The sequence below is a fragment of the Lissotriton vulgaris genome, chromosome 7 (assembly GCF_964263255.1).
Source record: "Lissotriton vulgaris chromosome 7, aLisVul1.2, whole genome shotgun sequence".
Lineage (NCBI taxonomy): Eukaryota > Metazoa > Chordata > Amphibia > Caudata > Salamandridae > Lissotriton > Lissotriton vulgaris.
Window position 1 is genome coordinate 1,619,916,436 of NC_141695.1, and position 22,797 is coordinate 1,619,939,232.

Consider the following 22,797-nt stretch of genomic DNA (forward strand, 5'->3'; position numbering starts at 1 on the left):
TCCTAGAAGATATTTGTGAAATGTATTTTAGCTCTAGCAAACCTGCATGTGTAGATGTGCTCATGTGAAAATCTATTGAGCATTTGCAACTTGACTTTCCCTCCAACCACTTTTTGCCCAAAATTGGAAGACGTTTTATGCTTGCCATTGCTAGGAGTAAATTTCACACATTTCTCATTATGGGAAAAGATTAGAGAAGAGCTGGTGAAACCCTTTAAAACATGCAAGTTAGTAGGTTTGCACAGACTCTAAGGGGCATTCCAATTCGGCTTACCGTACCACTATGTAGATCTGCGCAGAAAGGCGGCAAAATAAGGGAATTACTAGTATTAAAACCCTACTATGGTATGAGCCCTGGCATAATAAGGCTAGACCAGAGCTCCTATATAATGAGATTGCTGCCATAAATTGTCTCTATACTAAATGGCACAAAAGGAACAAGTGGATTTTGCTACAGGGCAAGTAGCTTTATGAAGCAACCTGCCCCATGAGCAAGTAGATATTTTATTAAATTCCACACACCTGAATTAACGGATATTTTAGATAGTTCTTGCCCTGATATCAGTAAAAATAATTAGAGGAAAGACTCACCGTCTGCAGGCTGCTGAAAATTGATGTAAGCATAACCAAGTGAACGCCTGGTCGCAACATCTCGACAAACTCTAATTGACATGATTGGACCAGCAGGTGAGAACTTTTCGTACAGCATTGCTTCTGTAACATCAAAGTGCAGGTCTCCAACATACAAAGAGGCCAAAGGATATCCGGGACCTGTTGCATTCATGGTAAACTGCAATATTAAAAACAAAAAGAAGGTGTATGATGTTCAGGGCAGAAAACTGTTGGCAAAGTAAATAAATTCTCCGCATCTTCATTGTAAAATTATGTATTACTGATTGTTAAATGGGACCTGCTGAATTTGGAGAAATGTGTGGTTATGAGGAGCTTCAACTGCAAGGTTCCAATCCAATGGCCCTTCTCGTTGGCTCTGCTCCAATGCAGGTATCCCTATGCTTTCCAAACTCGCTAAATATACCCTCGGAAAGACATTCCCCAGACACCCCAAAGGTGTTCAATTCAATAAAGACAGCGTGCTTTACAATTGCTCATGAACAAAAATACTGACATTTGCCAAACACAGTAAAAATTCAGGCTCCTACCTGTACCAATGTAAGCGTTCAGTCACACATGCAATAGTGTGCTTAGCACAAAAGTGAAGGGAAAAAAAAAGGTACAAATAACTTTCGGAAAGTAACCAATAGTCGAGAATAGTGGATCACATAATAAGCAAGCGGCTCATCTCATTTCACTTACTCGCAACAAATTAATCTAATTACCCAGGGATACATAGCTATCATTAGCGCACATGTGTATGTATATAAAATGAGCAGTTTTAGTTAAAGTACTGTGCCTTGAATGTACAAGAAACACTAACACTTACCAGTTAGTGCTTATTTCAGACACAAGCACTTCCATATTTGCAAACCAGTTGTCTAGGAAACAAGTAGATTAAGTATGCAAAACAACAATTTTCACCTGTTTCTTGGGCTTCGAATGCATTAGTACTCTTGTCCCATCAACCTGTACCCATTACATACATCAACTACAAAACGTATGTTAGAAAATTAAGAGGTAAGGAAAAACACGTTGTATGATCTTGATGTTAAATGTTTATATATGTCATCAACAATAGAGTTATTAATTGTTTATTGCGTATGGGGAAAAGTCTCTCTGTTGTGCTAACAATTACTGAATCTAGGAACCATCTAGCTTCTGCTTCAGTCACTGGAACCATTTTTCACAAGTCAACTTTTCAAAGTTGGGAGTTCCCATTTGGAAAAACTCGTCACAATCAGCACCCACATCTATCTGGCAGACAAGTTTACAAACTCGGATGCCTCTTGGCACGCACACACATAGAGAAGATAAAGAGACTGGAGTCATAAGAGGGTAAACATAAAATACAACGCAACAGGCCGTCTCAAACTATGCACCCAGAACACACATGTTCCTAAATTGGAGCAGGCTATGTTTAGACGCACCTTTTGAAATAACATTAGATCACAATGTAGAACAGTTAACTCCTGTCCCTTCCATAAATTTTTTGACTAACTTTGATTCAACCCTGTACAGCACTCCGCTGTCTTTGGCTAGGTTTGTACTATACAACAAGTGGATATATACACACATGCAGGCCGACTGAAAACTATTAAAAGGGATCATCCTGGCCGAATGAACATTTAGTGACTATGTGGCAATGTTCATGTGTACAAATGAGGTTAGAATTAAATTGCACCCTAATTGAAAGTTACTTGGAAGTTCCAATTGAAGGGCTTACTAGTACTGCATAGGTTCAATTTCCAAGACGCTCTACTTTAAAGGGACATAGATTAGAGGTACAAATGGCTATGTCAAGACAGCTGTCTGATGTCCGCTAATACCTTGACTTACCAATGCCGAGCATGCGGTTTCCTGGTCCAGCTAACCCAGAAAGAGGAGAGAGGAGTAAAGGAGCAGCTGCTTACACAAAAACATCACAATAGTTGCAATGGATGCCAACTGAGCAGAGAAGTATGGAGTTAATTCCCATCAGTCTGTAAAGCATATTTAACACAAACATGAGCTCTAATAAGCGATTCTTTCACAAAAAATTTTTGTGGGCGACAATAAAATACATATTTTTGGAATATGTACCAATAAATCCTTATATTTATATCACGCATCACCTACAGCAACGTGTCACTCTCTTTGTGGCTCACCTCCAACCGATCTAGTTAGATTACCTAAGGCAATTCTGGCAGCTAGTAAAGGCAGCAGCTGGATCATCAGAGGGCGAATTAAGCTCTGTGGTGAGCGAGGCAGCATGGGATTCCTATATAAGAGAATTGTACGGGGTGAGGGGTCCTAGAGAGGAGATGAAGGCCAAAACCTGGCAAGGAATCTCAGAACATTTTCTAGTTAACTTTAATGAAGAACAAGTCGAGTACATAATAAAAGATCTTAAGTTAACCCGGGCAGCAGGCCCAGACAATTTACCTGCAATAATCCTGAAGACCGAGGTCAAATGGTGGGCAAGATTCCTCGCAAAGATGTTCCAGGTAGTGCTAAAAGAAGGAGTAATTCCCCCAACCTGGAAAGGGGCCATAATCAGGCCGATCCATAAAAAGGGGAGCAAAGATGCTCCAGGAAATTATCGGCTGATTAATCTCCTAGACATTGGAGAAAAAGTATTCGCTAAGATTGTCCTAAAACAACTGAATACGTGGGTTGAGGCGTACCAAATAATCCCCATAGAACAGGGCGGTTTTAGACCGGGCCACTCGACAATAGACCACGGGTTTGCCCTATGGGCGATGGCGAGGAAGTCGACGGAACAAAATGGCAAGTTATGCTGTTGTTTCGTCGACTTTAAAGCAGCCTTTGACTCTGTGGATCGAGTTAGCCTATGGGATACACTAAAGAGGCTAAATATCCCAAAAGACTTTCTCACTATAATTATAGAACTCCATAGGGAAAATTGGGGGCAAGTAATTAAAGACACTGGGGGCTCCCTAACTCCCAAAATACCCATCGCCAACGGGCTAAGACAGGGCTGTGTGCTGGCCCCCCAATTATTTTCGATTTTCCTGTCAGACCTTCCGGCACACCTTGAGGTGGAGGGTAGTGCCAGCCCCAAAATGGACGGAAACAAGATACCCTGCCTATTGTACGCGGATGACCTGGTGATAGTAGACCAGACCGAGAGAGGCCTCCAAAGGAAGCTAAATGCTTTCAATACCTACTGTGCCAACAAATTCTTAACCATCAATCTGGACAAAACTAAAACCCTATGCTTTGGGAAAAAGCCAAACAGATTTAGTTGGTTCATAGGGAACCTTAAACTTGAGACAGTAGATGAGTACCGATATTTGGGTATCTGGTTCGACAGGGCCTTGAACTGGTCTACACACATGGAAACGCAAAAAGCAAAGGCACTTTCCTCCATATGCGGCCTAAAAAGGTTCAATGGGGACTATGGCGAGAAATCACACCGACCATTACTCAGAGCCTTTGACGCAATGATCCCCCCGCAAGCTTTATATGGCGCAGAGATCCTTTATTTGAGCGGTAAGGGATCTTGGGACACGATGGAGGGTAACTGCATAAAAAGGCTCCTATCTCTTCCTCAATCTGCAATGATACAAGCCATCAGAACTGAATTAGGTACAAAGTCTTGGGTAACTTTAACCCAGATGGCTGTGATCAGATTTTGGAAGAGACTAGACGACCCCGAAAGTAAAAAAGTAGCATATTGGTGTCGTAAAGAAATTCAGAAAAGCGAGTTAAAATGGGCAAAGTCCAGTAGGGAAAAATTGAAGGGAATCTGCAACGCACTAGAGATCGATTTAGATTTGAGCTCATATCAAATACTTATCTCCAAAGGCGATTTGAAGCAAAGGGGGAAAGAGGTCTCGAAATTAACTGATATGGGTTACCTAACTAAGAAAAAATCTGTGGCACACATGCTAAATGCGTGGCCCCAGGAAAACTGGTCCCCATATCTCGATAGATTACCCAATCGTGGACTCATGCAAGAGATACTGAGGCTTCGAATTGGTATCAACCCATGGGTAACAAACAGACCTCAATATAAGAATGCTAGATGAGGAAGGTCACTGTAGGTGCTACTTGGGAACCAAGGGGGACCTGATGCATTTCCTGCTAGACTGTGCGGTACTCTTAGAATATAGGAAAAGGTGGCTGCGCCCAGTATTCCTAAAATATGAGGTAAAAACAAGGTTTCAGGCGGCCAGACTCCTTTCTGAAATCCCATACTTGGATATTGTAATAGCCCTCGGGAAGTTCTTAAAGGAGGCCCTGGGTGCGCTGAGGGCCAAAGAATAACCTGCATTACTGTATTTTTATCTTAGCAGAAGAGACTCTTGGAGGGATAAGAAAGTGTATAGGTTTTAACATTTGTATATAAATTATGTAGTTTTAATAATGGTGTGTATGATATTTTAATGGACACGTTTTTAAAAATAAGTGTACAATTTTATGTCGCATACTCAAATCGGCGTTACTCACTGTATTGTTTAAAGACTAAGGTCATAATAAACATATATTTTGAACTTGAACTAAAGCATATTTAACACAAACATGAGCTCTTATAAGCGATTCTTTCACGAAAAAATTTTGTGGGCGACAATAAAATACATATTTTTGGAATATGTACCAATAAATCCTTATATTTATATCACGCATCACCTACAGCAACGTGTCACTCTCTTTGTGGCTCACCTCCAACCGATCTAGTTAGATTACATTACTAGGTGAATTGTTGAGAGAAGTCAGTAATGAAAGGGTTAGTGAGGCAAAATTAATTAGTATTCGCTCTACACCAACGTCTGTCCAATACCTGAAGTTGACTCAGATCATTCGCTATTTGAAGAGTCTTTTCATCGAAAGCGGATTGCCTGTGCTACGAAACAGTAACATCAGCTTTTAGGATCACAGCGTAATTTCTTTATGCTTGATCAGGAAACATAGCTGTTCAAACCCAGACTCACGTTATCTTGAAGAATCAAAACAATCATCATGCATCTTTAGGTTTTAGATCTTTTTATTGTCAATTGAAACAACGCAAGATACATCAGCAGCCCACCTGTGGGTCACTTAACTTTAATACATATGTATCAATAGGAGAGAGAACACAATAATTAAATAGAGGGGAAAGGACAGAAGGAATGCAGAGGGTAGGGAGGCGTGCCATACCAGTCAGGACATATAGTGGCTGAAATGAATGAAGTAGCTGTCACAAGGGCGACAATTATGAAGGTGGGTCACTTGATGAGGTTAATTGGGGAATCCGCGGATTAGAACTGAAAAGACAGTTCGTGGTAGTCCTCAGAGAGGTATTGAATGAATGGTTGTCACATTTTGTCAAATTGGGAAAGGTTGTATGTAGCGACTGCCGTTAACTTCTCCATTTCCAGTATTTCCCAGAATTTGTGTAGCCAATCTAAGCGTGTTGGTAGGTACCCTATTTAGAAAGAAGAACTTGTGTAGCAGCTCCCAGTGCCAGAGCAATCGCCCTGCCTCTACACAATTTCAATGGATAGGTTATCGGATGGCAGAGACCCAGGAGAATGTAGCTAGGAAATGCAGGCATGTCAGTATTGAATATAGTGTTCACCGCCCAGAAGGATTCCAGTTTGTGACACTGCCATAACTGGTGCGCATGGGTACCATGCTGGCCACACCGGTGCCAAACATTTCCATCCTTGCTCGGCTCCCAGATGGCGATCCTGGCTGGAGTGAAATACCAATAGTGGGCAATCTTCAGGAACATCTTCTTACTAATAGTGTTGAGGGCGGAGGCTCGAGCACAATGCTAAATACATTTCCACTCCTTGTCCATAAAAAGGTACGCCCACACTCCCCTTCCCATGTGGTTTGGGCAGCAGATTTCCAATGAGTCTGAGGAGTGAGAAGAAAGATGCATATGTTGGACAGGATCTTCTTGTCAGAAGAGCGAGCGAGAAGCCACTTCTCACATGGCGTAAGCACTCGGCTAATTGCGGCTTCGTTCTGCAAGAGCAGGGGAGATAGGCGACAGCCCTGCCCAGTCCCACGGTGATGGCGAAAGGCATGGACAGCACTTCAGTCACCCGCACCCTAACCCTGGGGGAGGTGTAGCAGCAATGAACCTATTGACTGAATCGCAAGCCGAAGCCCATACACTTGTGGACCAAGTGTAGGTAGGGCCAACTAAACTGGTCAAAAGCCTTTTCAGCATCAATTCGACAAAAGGGGGGCTGACACCTGTGAGCGTTGCACCTTGTGCCAGTCCAGGAGCCAGCTGTGTACTAAAAGCCTTATCAAATTCAGTACCAAAGCCATATGGCCCAGGAGCCTTAACTGGTAGCAAACGTTGAAAAGCCACCAGGACAACCTGTGTGGGAATGTCTGTCAAGGGAGGTGATTGCGGGATCGTGGAAAGGAGGGCCTGCAACAGATAGGTTACTCAAGTAGAGTATCTGCCGCATATAGGAGAGCGTAAAAGGCCTCAAAGTCATGGGCAATTTCTTCATATCGAGAGCACGGGGATCCATCGGGTCTGCGCTGTTCAGTGAACCTCTGATCCATTGCTTGTGCTCTGAGGCGATGTGCAGAATATTGGTCTTATCTAAAGCAGTTTGTATTCTGCCCTACCCATATCCAATGCTCATAGTTGTTTCTGTGATCCTGTCAGCTGACGGCAAACTGCTAATGAACCGAATTGGGTGTGAGAGACTTCCAACTCATTAACCTGGGTTTCTAGTTGGAGCCGCTTGTTGAGCCTATCACTACTGTAGCCCGTGGCTATAGCAATAAAGTAGCCCCCCACAACCACCTTTAAGGGCTCCCATATGGTCAAGACAGAGGTGCCTGGTGTGTTGGTGGGTCTGTAAAAACAAGGTTATGGCTCCCAAGGTAACTGTTAAAATCTGATCATATGTAAGGAGTTTCGTTTTGAGCTGCCAGATCCTGGGTGCAGGTGAGAATGATTGTACAGTGTTTATGCCCACGACATGGCTCCTCATGTGATATTTGTTGTCCCCAGGCGGGGGACCTAGGGACAACAATTACTACATGACGAGTCACATGGGCGAAAACACTGTACGATCATTCTCTCCATGGGTTAGTGGAGCGCCGTTGTCAAGACTTGTAGGCTTGAAAGTCACTTCAAGCCTGGATCTAAAAAAATAAAGTGGGAGGCCCTTCCAGTGGGAGTTGAAAAAAATTCAGTGGTGATCATCCACTTCTCTGACATCATTCCCCATGTTGCAGTTGCAAGAGTAACTGGGCAGGTGCCCTTCGACGATCAGCCTCAGCGGGCTTATTCATAAGTTTCTTCGTACACTGCGTAGAGCGCCGGGAGTCAGAAACAGCAGCCGCTGGGTCGCGGGACAGCAAACTGGCCAGCAAGCCAGGCAGAAAAGCAGGTCTTTCTGGAAGGGCCCGGGCATCCTCAAGAGTACCACTTACTCGAACCTCACCTTGCCAAACAAATTGGCGTCAGAAGGGGTGACCCCATTTGTATCTGTTCTTCTCCTTGAGAAACTCTGTCAGTGGCCTTAGGGACCTTCGGCGCAGTAGGGTAGGCACATAGATGTCTTGATAAAGCCACCAACTATGGCCCTTGAATTCAATACCGGTCTTGTTGAGTGCTGCAGTTATAATGGCATCCTTTTGGCTGTAGTAATGTAAACAAGCGAGTATGTCCTGAGGCTGAGCCGGCATGCTGGCTGGGGCCCAGCTCGATGGGTGTGGTCAAGAACGATCTCCTGGTCCCCAAGTGATGGAGCCAAATGTCTGAAGAGACTGATAACGACATTCTTGAGGTTACCTGAAACTGCATGCAAGGGTACAGCCTTAATGCATATATTCGAGCGCCGGGACCAGTTTTCAAGATCCTCAAGCTGATAGGGTAGCACCAGATTACGAGCCTGTAATTCCAATAGTTCGACAGTGGCCACCCAGCTGCTCCTCAAGGGCCTCCTGCCCCTTCCCCTGCGATCCCTAACAGGGATAACTGGGTGCCATACACAAACCGTTCCAAAGGAAGTGCCAACAAAAATACACTGCTCCTCCAATATTTGTCCAACTCGGCTCCAGTCGTCAGTCCCAGGAGGGTTGGCATAAAGTTAATGGGAAGTAGGGGGGGCGTCAGCAATAGAGACTGGTCCGGCCACCGCCAGTGGGCTGAAGGTCTGTGCTGGTTGACTCTCATCTGGTGCCTCTCCCCCCCCCCCCCGGTGGATCTATAAAGTCAAGCAGTGGAGGAGCACAGCAGCAGGAACACCATGAGCCACACTGTGTCACTGTGCAGCAAGGCCCTCTGCGCCTAGGCCTGATCCTGGGGTAATCCACTAATTTCCACACATCCAGGTCAAGCAGGGGGTGTGACGGTGAGGGTGCGTAAGGCCAGTCTCTAGTCAGTAGGGGCAGCCGCGGCCCATCGCCCAGTGGCTTCACTGCCCCGGCACCACACACAAAGTACCACAGGCATGGTAGGCCACGGCTGCAGACTGCTGCACTCTGCCCACAGGTGCACTCGCCAGCCAAAAAGCAAGCCGGAAGGTACTGCTCACTCATGGTTGGGGCGTATGGCACCACTTTACTTGGGGGTGGGCTTACAGTGACACTCCAGTTCAACCTCTGCGTGAAACTCCCGCTTTTTCCCCATTCATCCGCGCTGCCTCCGCTGGATCCAGGAGATTCCTTGATCGCTTGGTGGCACCCACCGCTCTAGTCCATGGGAGTAGGTGCCAAGTGAAGTGGGAGCACAAAATTTAGCGCTGGGGCTCCCATTCACCGCAGGTTCCACCCTTCTCCAGAATGTCTGGTGAAGCAACGAAAGAGGAGACTCACTCGCCCACCATATTGGGCACGCCTCTCATCGTGCATCTTTACTCATTCTAGCTGTCTCTACACCCCTCCGTTTCAATTGCTGTGTCAGTAAGTTTGTATCCTTGGGGTACTTGCTGCTCAAACAATCGGCAGCAAGTTTTTCTTAGGGTCGGTTCCGGCATCATGTAGAGCATGTGTTTCACCCCCTCCCACTTGTATAGTTGTAGCATGATTCACATTGAGTAAATCGTTTTTAAGAGGACAAAAAAATGCTTTAAACTCTAAAATATAGATGTAAACAGTGCAATAGTTGAGCACAATAAAACCTGATACATGTATTCCTGCAACATTAATCAAACAAAGTTATTAATTTCAATCAGCTTAATAAGTCAATTTTTGCTTAAAATAAATCAAAGCCATTTTTGTTTCTTCACATCTAGGTATAATATATTTCAACACGCTCCAAGAGAATAACATTTTTTTTAGAAAGCTGGCTTTTCTTGCCCCAACCATCTGTGCCTTCAGCCAGTGTCCTGGGTATAAATATGTGAATGGCTCAGCTGTAAGGGTGGTGCTTCCAGATAGTAACACAAAGGGGCCATAGCTGTGGAGCGGATGAACTATTCTAAAAAGGATAACTGGTGAGGGGGATGTGCCCAGCCCCACTTGCACTTTCAAGGGTTTTGCCTCCTGCAGACACAAAGGAACCTGACACCAGGCCTGCGTACCTTTTGTAACCCTCAGTTTGGAGCCTTGACCGGGGAATGAGAAGACCTTTCCAGAACTGAGTGAGTGCGCAAGTGAGTGCCTTTATGACTGGTAGTTCCCGCACACAAAGGCTGGCACAAAATATAAGTGTTGGACCGCCATAGCCGCATTTCAGAACACTCTTGAAAATATGGCAGTTATAGAAGAAGGACTGCCCTGCTGCATGAAGGACTGTTTTGCTGTTCGAGAAGGAATATAGGACCCAGACTACTTGGAGTGACTCCAAGGGTTATCTGTATTACCTCCTGTAGGAGCTCCAGTGACCAGAAGCTTCAGAAGACTCCCTGCAACTGCCCAGCCAGCGTGCTGCAACTGGGCCTTCCTCAGCAGAGCTCATCTCTGATGGAGTGAGTCATGGTCCTAAAGAGGTGCCCCCCAGGCCCGGGATCATAGTCTGGTTTAACTGTACTCCTCCTGAAGTGAAGGGGAGAATTCTGAAGTTTGGCCTCTTCGCAACCGTTAACAGGCGGGTTCACACAGGACTGTGCCGCTTACAACATGGCCAACACAAAACTCCGGTAAAGCCCGCTCTTCGGGCTGATGGCAGTCTTCGGCAACTGGAAGCACAACAGTCCATTACTTTCAGCCTCCTCAAACGCGCCTGACTTCAAAGATAACTTTTCAGCTAGATTAACCTGGTACCTGCATCCGATTTGCAGAGACCAGTTGACAGAGTGGAGATTTGTGCGTTTAGGCACTATTTTCACAAAAAACTTGAATGGAATATCTCTGGTTCTACTGATTGGATTTTTGTCATTCTGATATTTTATTTATTAATTCTTACTATTTTTCAAAATTGGTTTGGGTTTTTTTTGTGTGGGGTTTTCACTTTATTACTGCTTGTGTGCTGCATAAATTCTTTACACGTTGCAGCCAAGGTGGGCCCAATTGCTTTTGCGCCAAGTTACCAGAGGGTTAAGCACATGTCCATTTGGTGACTTTAGCAGTTCACAGTGACAAGTATTTGGTTTTTGCCTGAGTGGGGCTTCCACTCCCCTCCCCCACAACCAATAACCCAATTCCTTACAAGGAGTTTTTCAAGTTTGCTAAAAGCACTCGCATCAACACCAGGAGTTTCTAAAAGCCTTGTGATTTTAGTAAACCGATGCCACAGGGCAGCATCATGCTCTGAAAGGTATTCCAGCTCCATTTCAGTTCACCATCTGTCTGCCTTCGTCGGATACGTGCAGTTATAATTTCTCACTACAGGTGCTCTGTTTTTAATTGTATAAACACAACAGTGGTCCCTGGCAGGGAGAGGAATGCTGATTGAAAATGAATATAGACCCAGTCAGTTCTATATTATTGAAGACATACCCAGCCGGGCAGAGGTCTTCAAGGTTTATATTTAAATCAAAAAATACACAAAACAACACCTTCAACAATTCACGTACGTGGGGCACAAGCCTGTACCCAACCACGACCGTGCACAAACAAGGACATACACAAAGGGCTTGCAAGGCAAAATCAACAGTCTCTGTAGAGTTCAAATTTTGGACAGAGAATTACTTGTAGGTACCATTACATAGTTTTGTATTGTAAATTTCACAGGTATATGGTACACAGTGGGTCGACGACGTTTCGGACCCCCTTGCTAAATGATGGGGTCCATCATCAGGACAAAGCAATGGTTGCCTTTTTTAGTTACTAGCCTCTTTAGCCAGGACAGCAGTGTGCAGGCTCATGTAAGAGCGTGCAGGCGATGGGAACAGTAGGATACTCTGTTCCGGGATTTTGGATTCATCAGTAATTCAGTTTACGAGGGGCCAGGGCGGGAGAGGTTAGTTCCTCGTGTCCGCGTTTGCCAGTAAAATAGTTTCCGAGGGTCCAATGGCGGGAATTGGTTTGTATCTCGGGTCTGCTCGTGCCTTAAAAGCCGGATAATACCGGGAGCGCCGTGTCGCGCTTGGATCCTGGAACCAGGGGGGCCGGGTCAGTCGGCGAGGCTAAAGAGGCTAGTAACTAAAAAAGGCAACCATTGCTTTGTCCTGATGATGGACCCCATCATTTAGCAATACCCTTCTGCCTGTGGATTATTAGACCACTGTTATGCAGGGGAATCAGGCCGCACCTCACCTGGCTGCGGCTCAGGGGGAGGAAGCACCGCTCTCTCCGTTGGTACTTCTGGCCGGCTTCCGTGCCGACTGGGAAGCCGGCCAGAGTCAGAAGGGTATTGATACACACCATTCACATTCAGGTGATATTTTTTTCATTTCATTCACTTCTAGAGTGGTGACTGATGGGCTTCCTTAAACCCTAAGCATGTTACTGATGTCTCATAATTGTAAGAAATATGGTTAGAATCAGATGTCATGGAGGTAGTCTCCTTGTTTAGACCCGTGGACACTTGTATTGTTTATAAGTTAAGTGATTGGGGGTTGTGTACGCGTCGGGTCTTAAAATTTTCCCCTAGGACCCTTCTCTCTCGTATTTTTTCCTATAACGAGGTGGCCCCACCAAGAGATGGGAATATTAGATTCTAATGCAAGTCCGCAAGTGTACATAATCGCAGCCGACAAAAGATGAACATGTCAGTGTTATATACGTTTATTGATTGATTAATTAAAATCTTTACAAAAGACAATTACTCCGTTAAAATAATAAATCATTAAAATTACATTTTTGAGTAACAGTAAATCTTAAAGTTGTGGACATTCTTTAAAAACTACTTAAAAAGCAATTCATATGTTCAGAACTAGGGAAAATATATTATCATTGTAGATTCAAAATAGCATATTATTCCAATTTTTTCCATACTATTGTTAAAAATGTTGTCAAGGCAGAGTTAATGGATAGATCGTCTGAGCAAAGGCATCGAATCAAAGCTTGTCTGCATGTCCTTATCCCTCTCTCGTTAAATAACCTTTTTAGTATTGATAGTCTTTCATTTCTCAGTTCAGGACAGAGACATAAAAAATGTATTATATTTTCCCCACCAGATTTGCACAACCTGCAGAGTTTGTTATTATCAAGTTTTTTCCATGGTGGTGCGTGGGCTTCACCCGGCCATGTTTCAAATCGTGCTTTGATGAAAAGCTGTTTGCTTTTCAACGACCATGCCGTGTCCAAGTATTGTTGTGGCCTCTTTTTCGTACAGCCATTTATTATGGACCACGCATGTTTCCTTTTGACAAAGGTAGCTTTGTCACTAATCATTGATAGGTAATCAGTTGTTTTGTTCACAGCTTTTTTGAATGATTCCTATGTTATAGGAGAGGACCAAATTCCTTTAACTTCAAATTCCTCCAAAGCCATGTCCAAGTATTTCCAGGCAGGTGATTTATTGTTTCCTTCAATTTCTTTCCATAAAAGCAGTGAAATTAAGTTGTCCTTATCATGTTTTACTCTGTTCCATACTTTAATAGCATTACCCTTTCGTGCGATCAGCTGGTTATTCAGACCGAATTACAGCCTGATCTGGGCTTGTGAAGCATTTTTTGGAAGGCGGAAAAGGGATTTAAAAGTTTTTGAAATAGCGTTATTAATGATCATTGCATCTTTCCCATTTAGGGCCTCGCTGCCATAAGTTAAAGATGGTAATAATTTAGCCGATATCACCTTAAGGAGAAGTTGGTAGGTTAGGTTACTCGTTGACTTTTTGATGATCCCAAATGCAGCTGTTGGGGCATTTGCTTTCCTAATGATATCAAGTTTTTGGGGGGTAAAGTTGCCGTTGAAAATTACTCCCAAGTATCTATAGGTTTCGACTTGTTCCAAGTTCTCCTTCCCCAGAAACCATTTTGATTTATATTTCCGTCTTGAGTTTTTTGTAATAACCATAACTTTAGATTTGGTTTCATTTATTACCATATTGTTTTCTATGGCATATTCCATTGTACGAGTTAAGCGTTGTAATCCCACCTTTGTGTAACTTAAGAGAATGACGTCATCTGCATAAAGTAGATTTGATATGGTTTGATCGGCAAGCTTGGGCGAGTGAGCATTTATGTCATTCAAGGCATCCGTCAGATCGGCTAAGAACAAGTTAAATAATAGAGGAGCCAGTACGCACCCTTGCTTCAGGCCTCTTAACGTAGGCATTTCCCTAGTTAGTGACTGACCATTACCGATACGTACTCTAGCCCAAGTATGTGTATGTAGCAGACGGATCAGGTGAAGTAATAAAGGAGGAATCCCTTGTAGGCATAGTTTTTGCCACAAACGTTCTCTGTTCACACAATCAAACGCTGATTTAAAATCAATAAAGCATAGGTACAGAGGTTGCCTTTTTGTAATTGCCTTGTCGATTAGGACTGATAGAGCTAGGATGTTAGTAGCTGTTCCTAGACCTTTTATAAAGCCAGTTTGATTAGGTGGAAGAATACAGTTGTCCTTTGCCCAGTCTGATAGTTTTGATAGCAAAATCCCTGCAAAAAGTTGTGTCGCTATCCTGTAGGGTTATTAATCGGTAGTTTCCAGGCAATGCCCAATCTCCTTTTTTATAGATCAGGGATATTAGGGACCCTCTCCAGGTTTCAGGTATCCTCCCTTTCCGGACTACTTCTTTAAAAACCCTAACAAGATATTCTGCCCATGTGTCTGAGTCCTCCTTATACAGGGCAAAGGGAATACCATTTGGGCCCGGTGCTCCATCTTTCTGTTTTTTTTATTTGCTTAGCAATTTGTTCTTTAGTAAAAATCAAGATAGTTATCTTGCTTAGGATTTAAGGTACCTTTCCATAAATAATCATCTTCGGTTCGAATTTCCGTAGGTTCTGAATTTAGGTGGTGCCCCAGAAATTTCACCCATTCCGTCTCGGTCAGAACTGATGAAACTATAGGTTTGTCAGGTCTTGTTAAGTTATTTATCATCTTCCAAAACTCCCTTGAGTTTCCTTGATTACTGGCATAAATGTCAGTGGAATAAGGACATTCTTCACAGGTCTTTTTCAGGGGAGTTTGGGAAAATATGTTGATTTTAAACAAAGATCATACTCAATGAAGAGGATATACCTGTGAAGCACAAATTAAGGAATGTTCCGTTGGCTACCGAGACAAACTTAAGTGGATGCTGAGTGATCTGGTTGAGATCAAAAAATTGTTGAACTCAGTCTTCTCCTTAGGTATCTCCCATTGTATTGTCTCCTAAGGAGACTGGGGTCTCTGTGTGTGTGTGTAGATTAAGGCTGTTTAAATAAGGAGATTTGGATTGACAAATAACCTCTTCCAAATATACAAGAGCGAATATCTACGAGTGCTTCAGCTTTTTCCCACAATAGAGTTAGCAAGCGTCTACCACCAGATGGAATTGCATGAGAATTTCAAACATTTGACAGCATTGGTTACACCGGGGGTAGGTTTTGATGTTTGTGTAAGTATTTTGGATTAGCAAAGGCATCCTCTGTGTTCCAGCGTCTGATAATAAATGTGTTGGGAAGGTATTATGGGGACCATTGCCTTCTAAGATGATATTTTCATTTTTGGGAAAACACGACAAACATAATAAGAATTTAATGAATATATTGAAAAGATTGCAAGACAAAGGACTTGCGTTGAAATTCTCTAAATGAAAATTTAGAAAGGACAAAGTGGAGTATTCTGGTGATATAATATCTAGGGAGGGCATCAGACCAAAACACAACCATGTGGAAAGCATTTTGCCTGCCCCTGTGCCCAGCTCGAAGGATCAATTACTGTCCTCTTTGGGATTAACAGAATACTAAAGGAAATTTTACAAGACTATTCTACTAAAGTGCATCCTTTGAGGCAATTGCTAAAGAAAAATGCTAAATATGTGTGGGATGAGAGCCAACAGAAGGCTTTTGAATTATTAAAAAAGGAGATTGTTGCCGCACAACTTTTAACCTATGTGGTTAGTAAAGAATGAATAGTGACAGAGGATGCCAGTAGTGTTGGGGGCATTACTTCTGCAGAAAGACAGTTTAGGTGAATGTGTAGTTATCATATGCCTCCAGGATGTTGCATAATTAGTGTGCAATTATTCTACCATAGAGACAGGGTTCTTAGCTTGTACTTGGGCAGCACAACATTTTTGACAGTTCTTATGGGGTATGAAGTTTGTACAAGAACTGACCACAAGCCATTGGTTAACATATTGTCTGCAGGTGACGGAAGAATGTTAACAGCTAGGTTAGCTGCCAAGATGCAAGAATATCAATGCGTGGTAAAATATGCCCCTGGGCGTGCTAATATACAAGTGGATTATATGTCACGGTTGCCGGTTGTGGATGAAGTCAATTTGAAGGAGGATGTGGAAGGTGACGTGGCGTACACTCTGGATGATGTTAACAAGTGGCGAGTACATTTTAAAAACAAGTAACCCAATCTAGGGGGGCGGAGCTAGCCTACAACCGTGATGGCCGCCTAATCCCGGAGCTCCTCCGTCTCTCACTGCTATCCTACACTTATCCTGCGAGTTGTGCTCTATTTTCGACATCCCGTAACAGCTGGGATTGTGAACCGGCGGCGGACACGTTTGTCCTACTGATTGCCCTGGAACTTTGCCCTGCAGCTGCCTCGAGGCTTGTCAGGGCCTGGACAGCGCTGAGGCCTAGTGAAGCAGCGGCCGGGAGTGCACATCCCTCGCGGCTGAGCAGAGATCCCCTGGCGCGGCTGCTCTTGGGGACGTCACTGGCTGCGGAGCGCTTTTGCGGGGCTGCGGAGGTGAGCGGCGGCAGTGGCATTGGGGGTACGGGATTGCAGTGGTGGGGGCTCTGGCCTCGCGTCCTCCCCCCTCTTCCGCCACCCCCCTGCGGAGGGCCCTGCTCGCCCCGGCGGCGCGTTGGGATAGACGGCGCGAGGAGCAGCGTACAGCCTGCTGGGGCCTCTGACCCTTCCAGCTGCTCTACTGTTATTACTGGGCGAAGTGCGGGCCTGTGTGCCCCCCTCCCGGACCCGCCTGGGGAGTGCTCTGTGAGAGGCCGACCCTGCAGCACCGTGGCTGGGCGCGAGTTGCCCCCCTGACGCCCTGGGGCACTCTCGTCCATTGCCTGCAATGTTGGTCAGTGGTGGGGGGCGAGATCTCCTCAAGTGCTCGTGCACCCCCCTTGCAGGCTTGATTCACTGGACTGGGGCGCTGGAGACCTAGAAAGGTGGCGGACGCCATTTAGGAGTGGGCCCCTCGTGCAGGATGGCAGGCGGGCCCCTGGCTGAGTAGGCACCGTTACTTCCCTGCGGGGTGGCCTGGCCAGTGGAGCTTCATCGCGGGGTGTCCCTGTGGGCGCGAACACGCGTGACTGCCCCGGTACGGTGTCCATGGTCGAGCTTGGCGGTCCCTGGTATTGCCCCTCAGGGAGCTGGTGCTGGCTGCTTCAACAGGGGCACTGGATGGTCGATTGGCGGCGGGGCTCCCTTGCTCTCTTCATTTGGCCTCCTTGGATTGTGGTGCCTCCATTCGCCGGTGTCGCGGGGTGAATAGATTCTGCGGAGGGAAATTTGGCAATGCTGGTGCCACCCTGCGGCAAGCGGCCGCATCTCATTGCCTGCAGTCCCTAGAGTGAGGCTCTCTCTTGGGAAGTCCGACGCATGTATCCTGGGTGTGCTGGTCCAGAGGCTTGACCCGCGGCGACTGGGGGTACCGGTTCAGTCTCCCTGCTTGAGAGTGTGCATTGCTTGCTGCAATGGGTCGTTCGGACAGGACACAATCCAAGATATCCTTTGGCCCCAGGGGTACCAAGCCAGTGGGAGATGCGGAGAGCAGCTGTCATGTGAAACGCGATACGGCGGAGGAGGCTCAGCAGCAAGACTTGCGTGGCTTGCTCATCACCATGGAGAAGAACCTACAGGGGGGAATGACCACTTTGGGGACCACACTCGACGCCCTCACGTACCGTATGGACCGAATGGCTGAGCGGCTGGACAAGCATGCGGAATGCCTCGATATGTCAGAGAGATGGATTACTGAAGTGGAGGAGGCCCAGTCCTCCCAAGACACAGAGTAGGCAGATCGGTAAAGCCCTGCAGTCCCTACTTGATAAAAGGGAAGATTTGGAGGCCCGCTCGCGGCGGTGCAACCTCCGTATCACAGGCCTTCCGGAGACCACACAGACTGGCAACATGGACTCTTTCGAGAGCCTACTGAAGAAACTTCTCGGGGACAACGCTTTTTCCGCCATGTTTGTGGTCGAGAGAGCACACCGATCGCTAGGTCCACCGCCTAAGCCGTCCCCCCCAGACTTATAAATCGCCAAACTGCTTAACTACCGCAACCGCGATGTGGCCCTGAAGTTGGCCTGGGACAAGCAACCTCTGCAGTATGAGGGCTTGGTGCTCTCATATCCGGATTTCACCGCTAGGGTGCAGGAGGCCAGGAAGCAGTTTGCCCCAATGAAGCGTCAGCTGCGAGAGATGGGAGCCGACTACGCAATGCTCTACCCAGCGAAGCTGAGGATTAATAGGCAAGGGAGGTCTCTGATATTCACAGATCCCAAGGCGCTACAGAAGGCCCTGAAGGACTGGCAGAAAAAGGCCCGATCACCTAGAAACGGGGCAGCGGATGGCACCCTGGAGGAGCAGGACTGAATGGACCTTGTACAGATAAGCTGCACGATTCATAATGTATACTGCTCAGATGCGGGGGTATGCCGATATGGGAGTCTGTGCTCTGGGGGTACCTGTTTTGACTGGTAACAACTAGCCATGCCGCTGATGGTCAGGATAGGTACGATGTGACTGCTGCAGATGCCTTCATACTTCACTTGCCGCTGTGCGTTGTGATGCCCCGCTCTACTGCCCATTGGGTAGGGACTGAAGTTTATTGGTCGATGGTATAGACATTTTATATCCTCTAAGGGGGTCTGTGCTATTCTTGGATCCTGGCTGCGGCGGCTCATTGTTCTAATATTTTTGCTATGTGGGGTTTCTAGTACTGATGGTATTGTATTTACAACTCGTAATTTGCTTCTTCTTTGAGGCGGGGGTGCGATTGCACTCATTTTTTCTTGTTGTAAACAGACTGCATTTGTGGGCTACCTTTGCCCTTGCGTGATAACCACTGAGTTCTAATGTGTGCTATGGGGGGGGGGGATGTTTGACTTAGTTGTTCTGGCTAGGAGCCTTGTTGCATTGGTGAGGGGTTGGGGTAATGGAGCGGGACCTGGGGGTGGGAAGGGTGTACGCGGCTTAGTTGGGGCAGGGCAGGCGTGGGTGGGTGTTCAGGGGGGAATGTTTGGAGGGACGGACATTTGCACTAAAAGGAGACAGAATATGCTGAGTCGGCTTGATATGCTTTTCAGATTTCTTGGTACGGCACTGACAGTTCATATTAGTTTGAGTAGACCCAGTCTGACTTTTGCGGGGGTTGCTATGCTTTGTTTTCATGCTGTGTAATTTGTTTATTGGGAATGGGCAACTTTGCTGGGTCACCTCATATCTTGGGCACAACACATAGTTGAGATGTACATACAGGCACGCACTATGGCACAGGCACTCAGACCGCCGTAGGCAGGCCGGTCACTCCTGGGGATAATCCTGACACACGCCAGGGGGGTGCTCACGTGGGTCAACCCGAAGACACACATCAAGATGACGCCTTTAGCTACTGACTGTGACAGACTATATACCATCATGCGGTGTTGTGGGAAAGGCATGGATGTCTGTGTGGTGAATACCTACGGCTTCAATTACGACAACCCTAACTTTTACATGGACTTAGGGGCAAAAGTTGAGAAGTACTCAAAAGGGGACGTGCTCTGGGGGGGGGGGGGGCGACTTTAACATGACTAGGCAACCGCACCTAGATATATCAGACGGACCCGACCGTCGTCCATCGGCCTTGGCTAGAGCACTAGAATCTCAAATGGCCCGCTTGGACGTGCGTAACATATGGAGACATTTGCACCCTACGCAAGGTGGTTACACACACTACTAGGCCCCAAACAACATACACACAAGGATAGATTACTGTTTGGCTATGACAAGCCTTACTCGAATGGTGCGCGCATGCTCGGTTTTACCGCGTACCTAACTCAGACCACTCCCCTATTCTGTTGACGCTGATGGCCCCAGGGAAGCGCATCCCGCCATTTGCTTGGTGCTTTCCTCCGTACTCGCTGCTAGACGCCTCCGTTAAGGAGGAGCTGGCGATGGCCATTGAGACCTTTTTTTAAACTAATGTGGGCTCCGTGGACTCATTCCAGACTGTCTGGGAGGCGTTCAAGGTGTACATTAGAGAGGTCACCCTGTCAAAACATGCGGGAGTTCTAAAATCGATCAGGGGAAGGCTGCGTACTTTGGAATCCAAACTGGAGGAGCTGTAGCGGAAGCAGGTCCACAAAGGCAGTGTAGCACTAGCTCAGGAGATAGCCAGCATGCTACGCGAATACAATAAGGAGGCTGACTCAGAGATAAAACATATGGGAAAATACGCAACAGCTCGGGTGTATGAGGAGGGGGGGGGGATCGTCCGGGCGCGGTTCTGGCGCAATTGGCTAAGCGCCAACTGAACAGAACGTCGATCCCAGTAATTAGGTCGCCTACGTCTGAGGAGCCGCTCCCTGATGAGCAGGTGGCGGAGCGTTTTCGGGAGTATTATACGAAACTATACGCTTCGCGGGGCCCTATATCGGAGGAGCGTATACTAGATTACCTAACCCACATCAAGCTTCCTTGGTTGTCTGACGTGGAACGAGAATTCCTGGCGCGGCCAATAGAACGGGAAGAAACAGTTTGGGCGCTATCGGCGAGGAAGGCTGGTGGCGCACCAGGCAGTGATGGCCTAACTGCGGTCTTTTATAAGGCCTATTCGGAATTACTGATACCACACCTCCTCTCCCTCTGCGAGGACATGGCAGACACTGGCACGATGCCGCCTACTCTACGTGAAGCTCTCTTAGTGGCAATCCTCAAACTCGATAAGGACCCGGGAGACTGTGCCTCCTACCGCCCTTTGTCACTGCTCTACGTCGATGCGAAGATATTTGCCAAGGTAATCGCCAATCGCCTTACCCCCATGGTGACCTCGCTGGTGGCCCCCGAACAGGCCGGCTTTGTTCCGACCCGAAACCTTAAGTACAATCTCCAGACGGTCTTTGCGGCGTTTCAACACACACGCCCCGAGGTCCCCGCGCTGGCGGTCTTTCTTGACATGGAGAAGGCCTTAGACTCAGTTGAGTGGCCTTTCCTTCGACTCAGTTGAGTGGCCTTTCCTTCGACTCAGTTGAGTGGCCTTTCCTTCGCCAGGTTCTGAGTCGCATGGGGGTGGGTGAGCTGTTTCTGCAGTTACTGGCTACGCTGTACACCCACCCGTCTGCCCACATACGCATAGGTTCTCTCACCTCGGATCCTATACGGATTAGCAGAGGCACGAGACAGGGATGCCCCCTCTCCCCTATATTGTACGCACTGGTTGCGGAACCTTTGGCTTGCGCCTTGCAGGAATATCATAGCCACAGAGGGATACGCTTCCCCAACTATAATTTGATTGTATCTACATACGCTGACGACACCCTCCTATGTTAGGGATCTGGAGGTGCAACTGTCGGCTGTACTTCGTGAGGTGGTCCTGTTTAGCTCGCTATCGGGGATACAGGTCAACTGGAAGAAGTCCCTTATGTTTCCGCTTACTCCCGCCATGCAGCCCTTTGAGCCGGACTATCCTATTCAGTGGTACACGGACGCAGTTCTGTACTTAGGGATACGTCTCCACACGGACTCTGAAGTGGTACTCCGTGAGAATTATGGGGTGGCTGTCTCGAAGCTAGAGGACGATGTGGAGAGATAGATAGCGCTCCCACTATCGCTGATGGGACGTATCTCCCCGATGGCGGTTCTCCCGCGCCTCTTGTTTTTATTCAGTAACATACCTATGGTTTTATCACAGCACTTTTTCCAGCGGATACAATCATTAATGTTGCGACTGGCCTGGGCCGGGAAACAGCCCAGAGTAGCATGGAAAATATTAGTGCGTCCATACGAGGCGGGAGGGCTGGGAGCCCCGGATTTGGAGCTTTACTACCGTGTGGCGCAATGTGCCCACGCTACCAATGGATTCACAGACCAGTGAACATTCCCCATATACATATAGAGTCCATAGTCCATAGTGGCAGACCTGACACCCTTGCCGGCACTGTTATCCAGACCTGCGGATCGCAGAACAGGTCTCGTTGATTCTCTAAACGTTGTAACGCACGCCTGGCATCACATGATGGATATCCAGGCGTGTAGCCTCCTATATGCCCCTAACGCTCCTGTGGAGTGGTGCGCGTGGTTGCCAACATGTAGGGACAAGGGAGTGGTGGAGGCTCTGAGGGGGCTGCGGATCCATACTATGGGTGACCTCTTTTCTGGGGGGGTCAGCCCAGAGTTGGAGTAAGATAGAGACGGAGGATGGGTCGCATTCACTTTTAGCACGCTTCCAGTTCCACAGAGTGCGGCTCGCTCTTAGGGGCCTACTGGGGGAGGACATGGAGGAACCTGTGATAGTGACAGCTTTTGACTACATTGTCGATGCTAAGGCCCCTTCTAAACTAATCACCAATCTATATTGCATTGCCCTCTCTGAGAGGACAGCGGAATATACCAAACCGAGATTGGCGTTGCAGGCTGACTTGAGAATTGAACTGGGGGAGGAGATGTGGCAGTATTGCTGCACGAGTACGAGGAGAATATCTCTGAATGGCAGACATAGGCTGCAGCACTTTAAATATCTCAACAGGGTGTACTACACCCCCGATAGACTACATAGATATGGCCTAC

General features: G+C 46.8%; 1 protein-coding gene across 2 annotated transcripts in view; it reads right to left on the bottom strand.

Annotated features, from left to right (window-relative positions):
- The window catches only part of LOC147706109 (embryonic polyadenylate-binding protein-like), a 552,087-nt gene that overhangs the window by 523,452 nt on the left and 5,838 nt on the right, over positions 1-22,797 (bottom strand). The window contains exon 2 of one of the 2 annotated variants that reach the window (XM_086929033.1): positions 592-790. In XM_086929033.1, the coding sequence (XP_086785159.1) occupies positions 592-784 (193 nt within the window). In that variant the 5' untranslated portion in view covers positions 785-790. Of the gene's footprint in view, positions 1-591; positions 791-22,797 lie in introns of those variants that run through there. The other variant, XM_086929034.1, reaches the window with a different exon arrangement.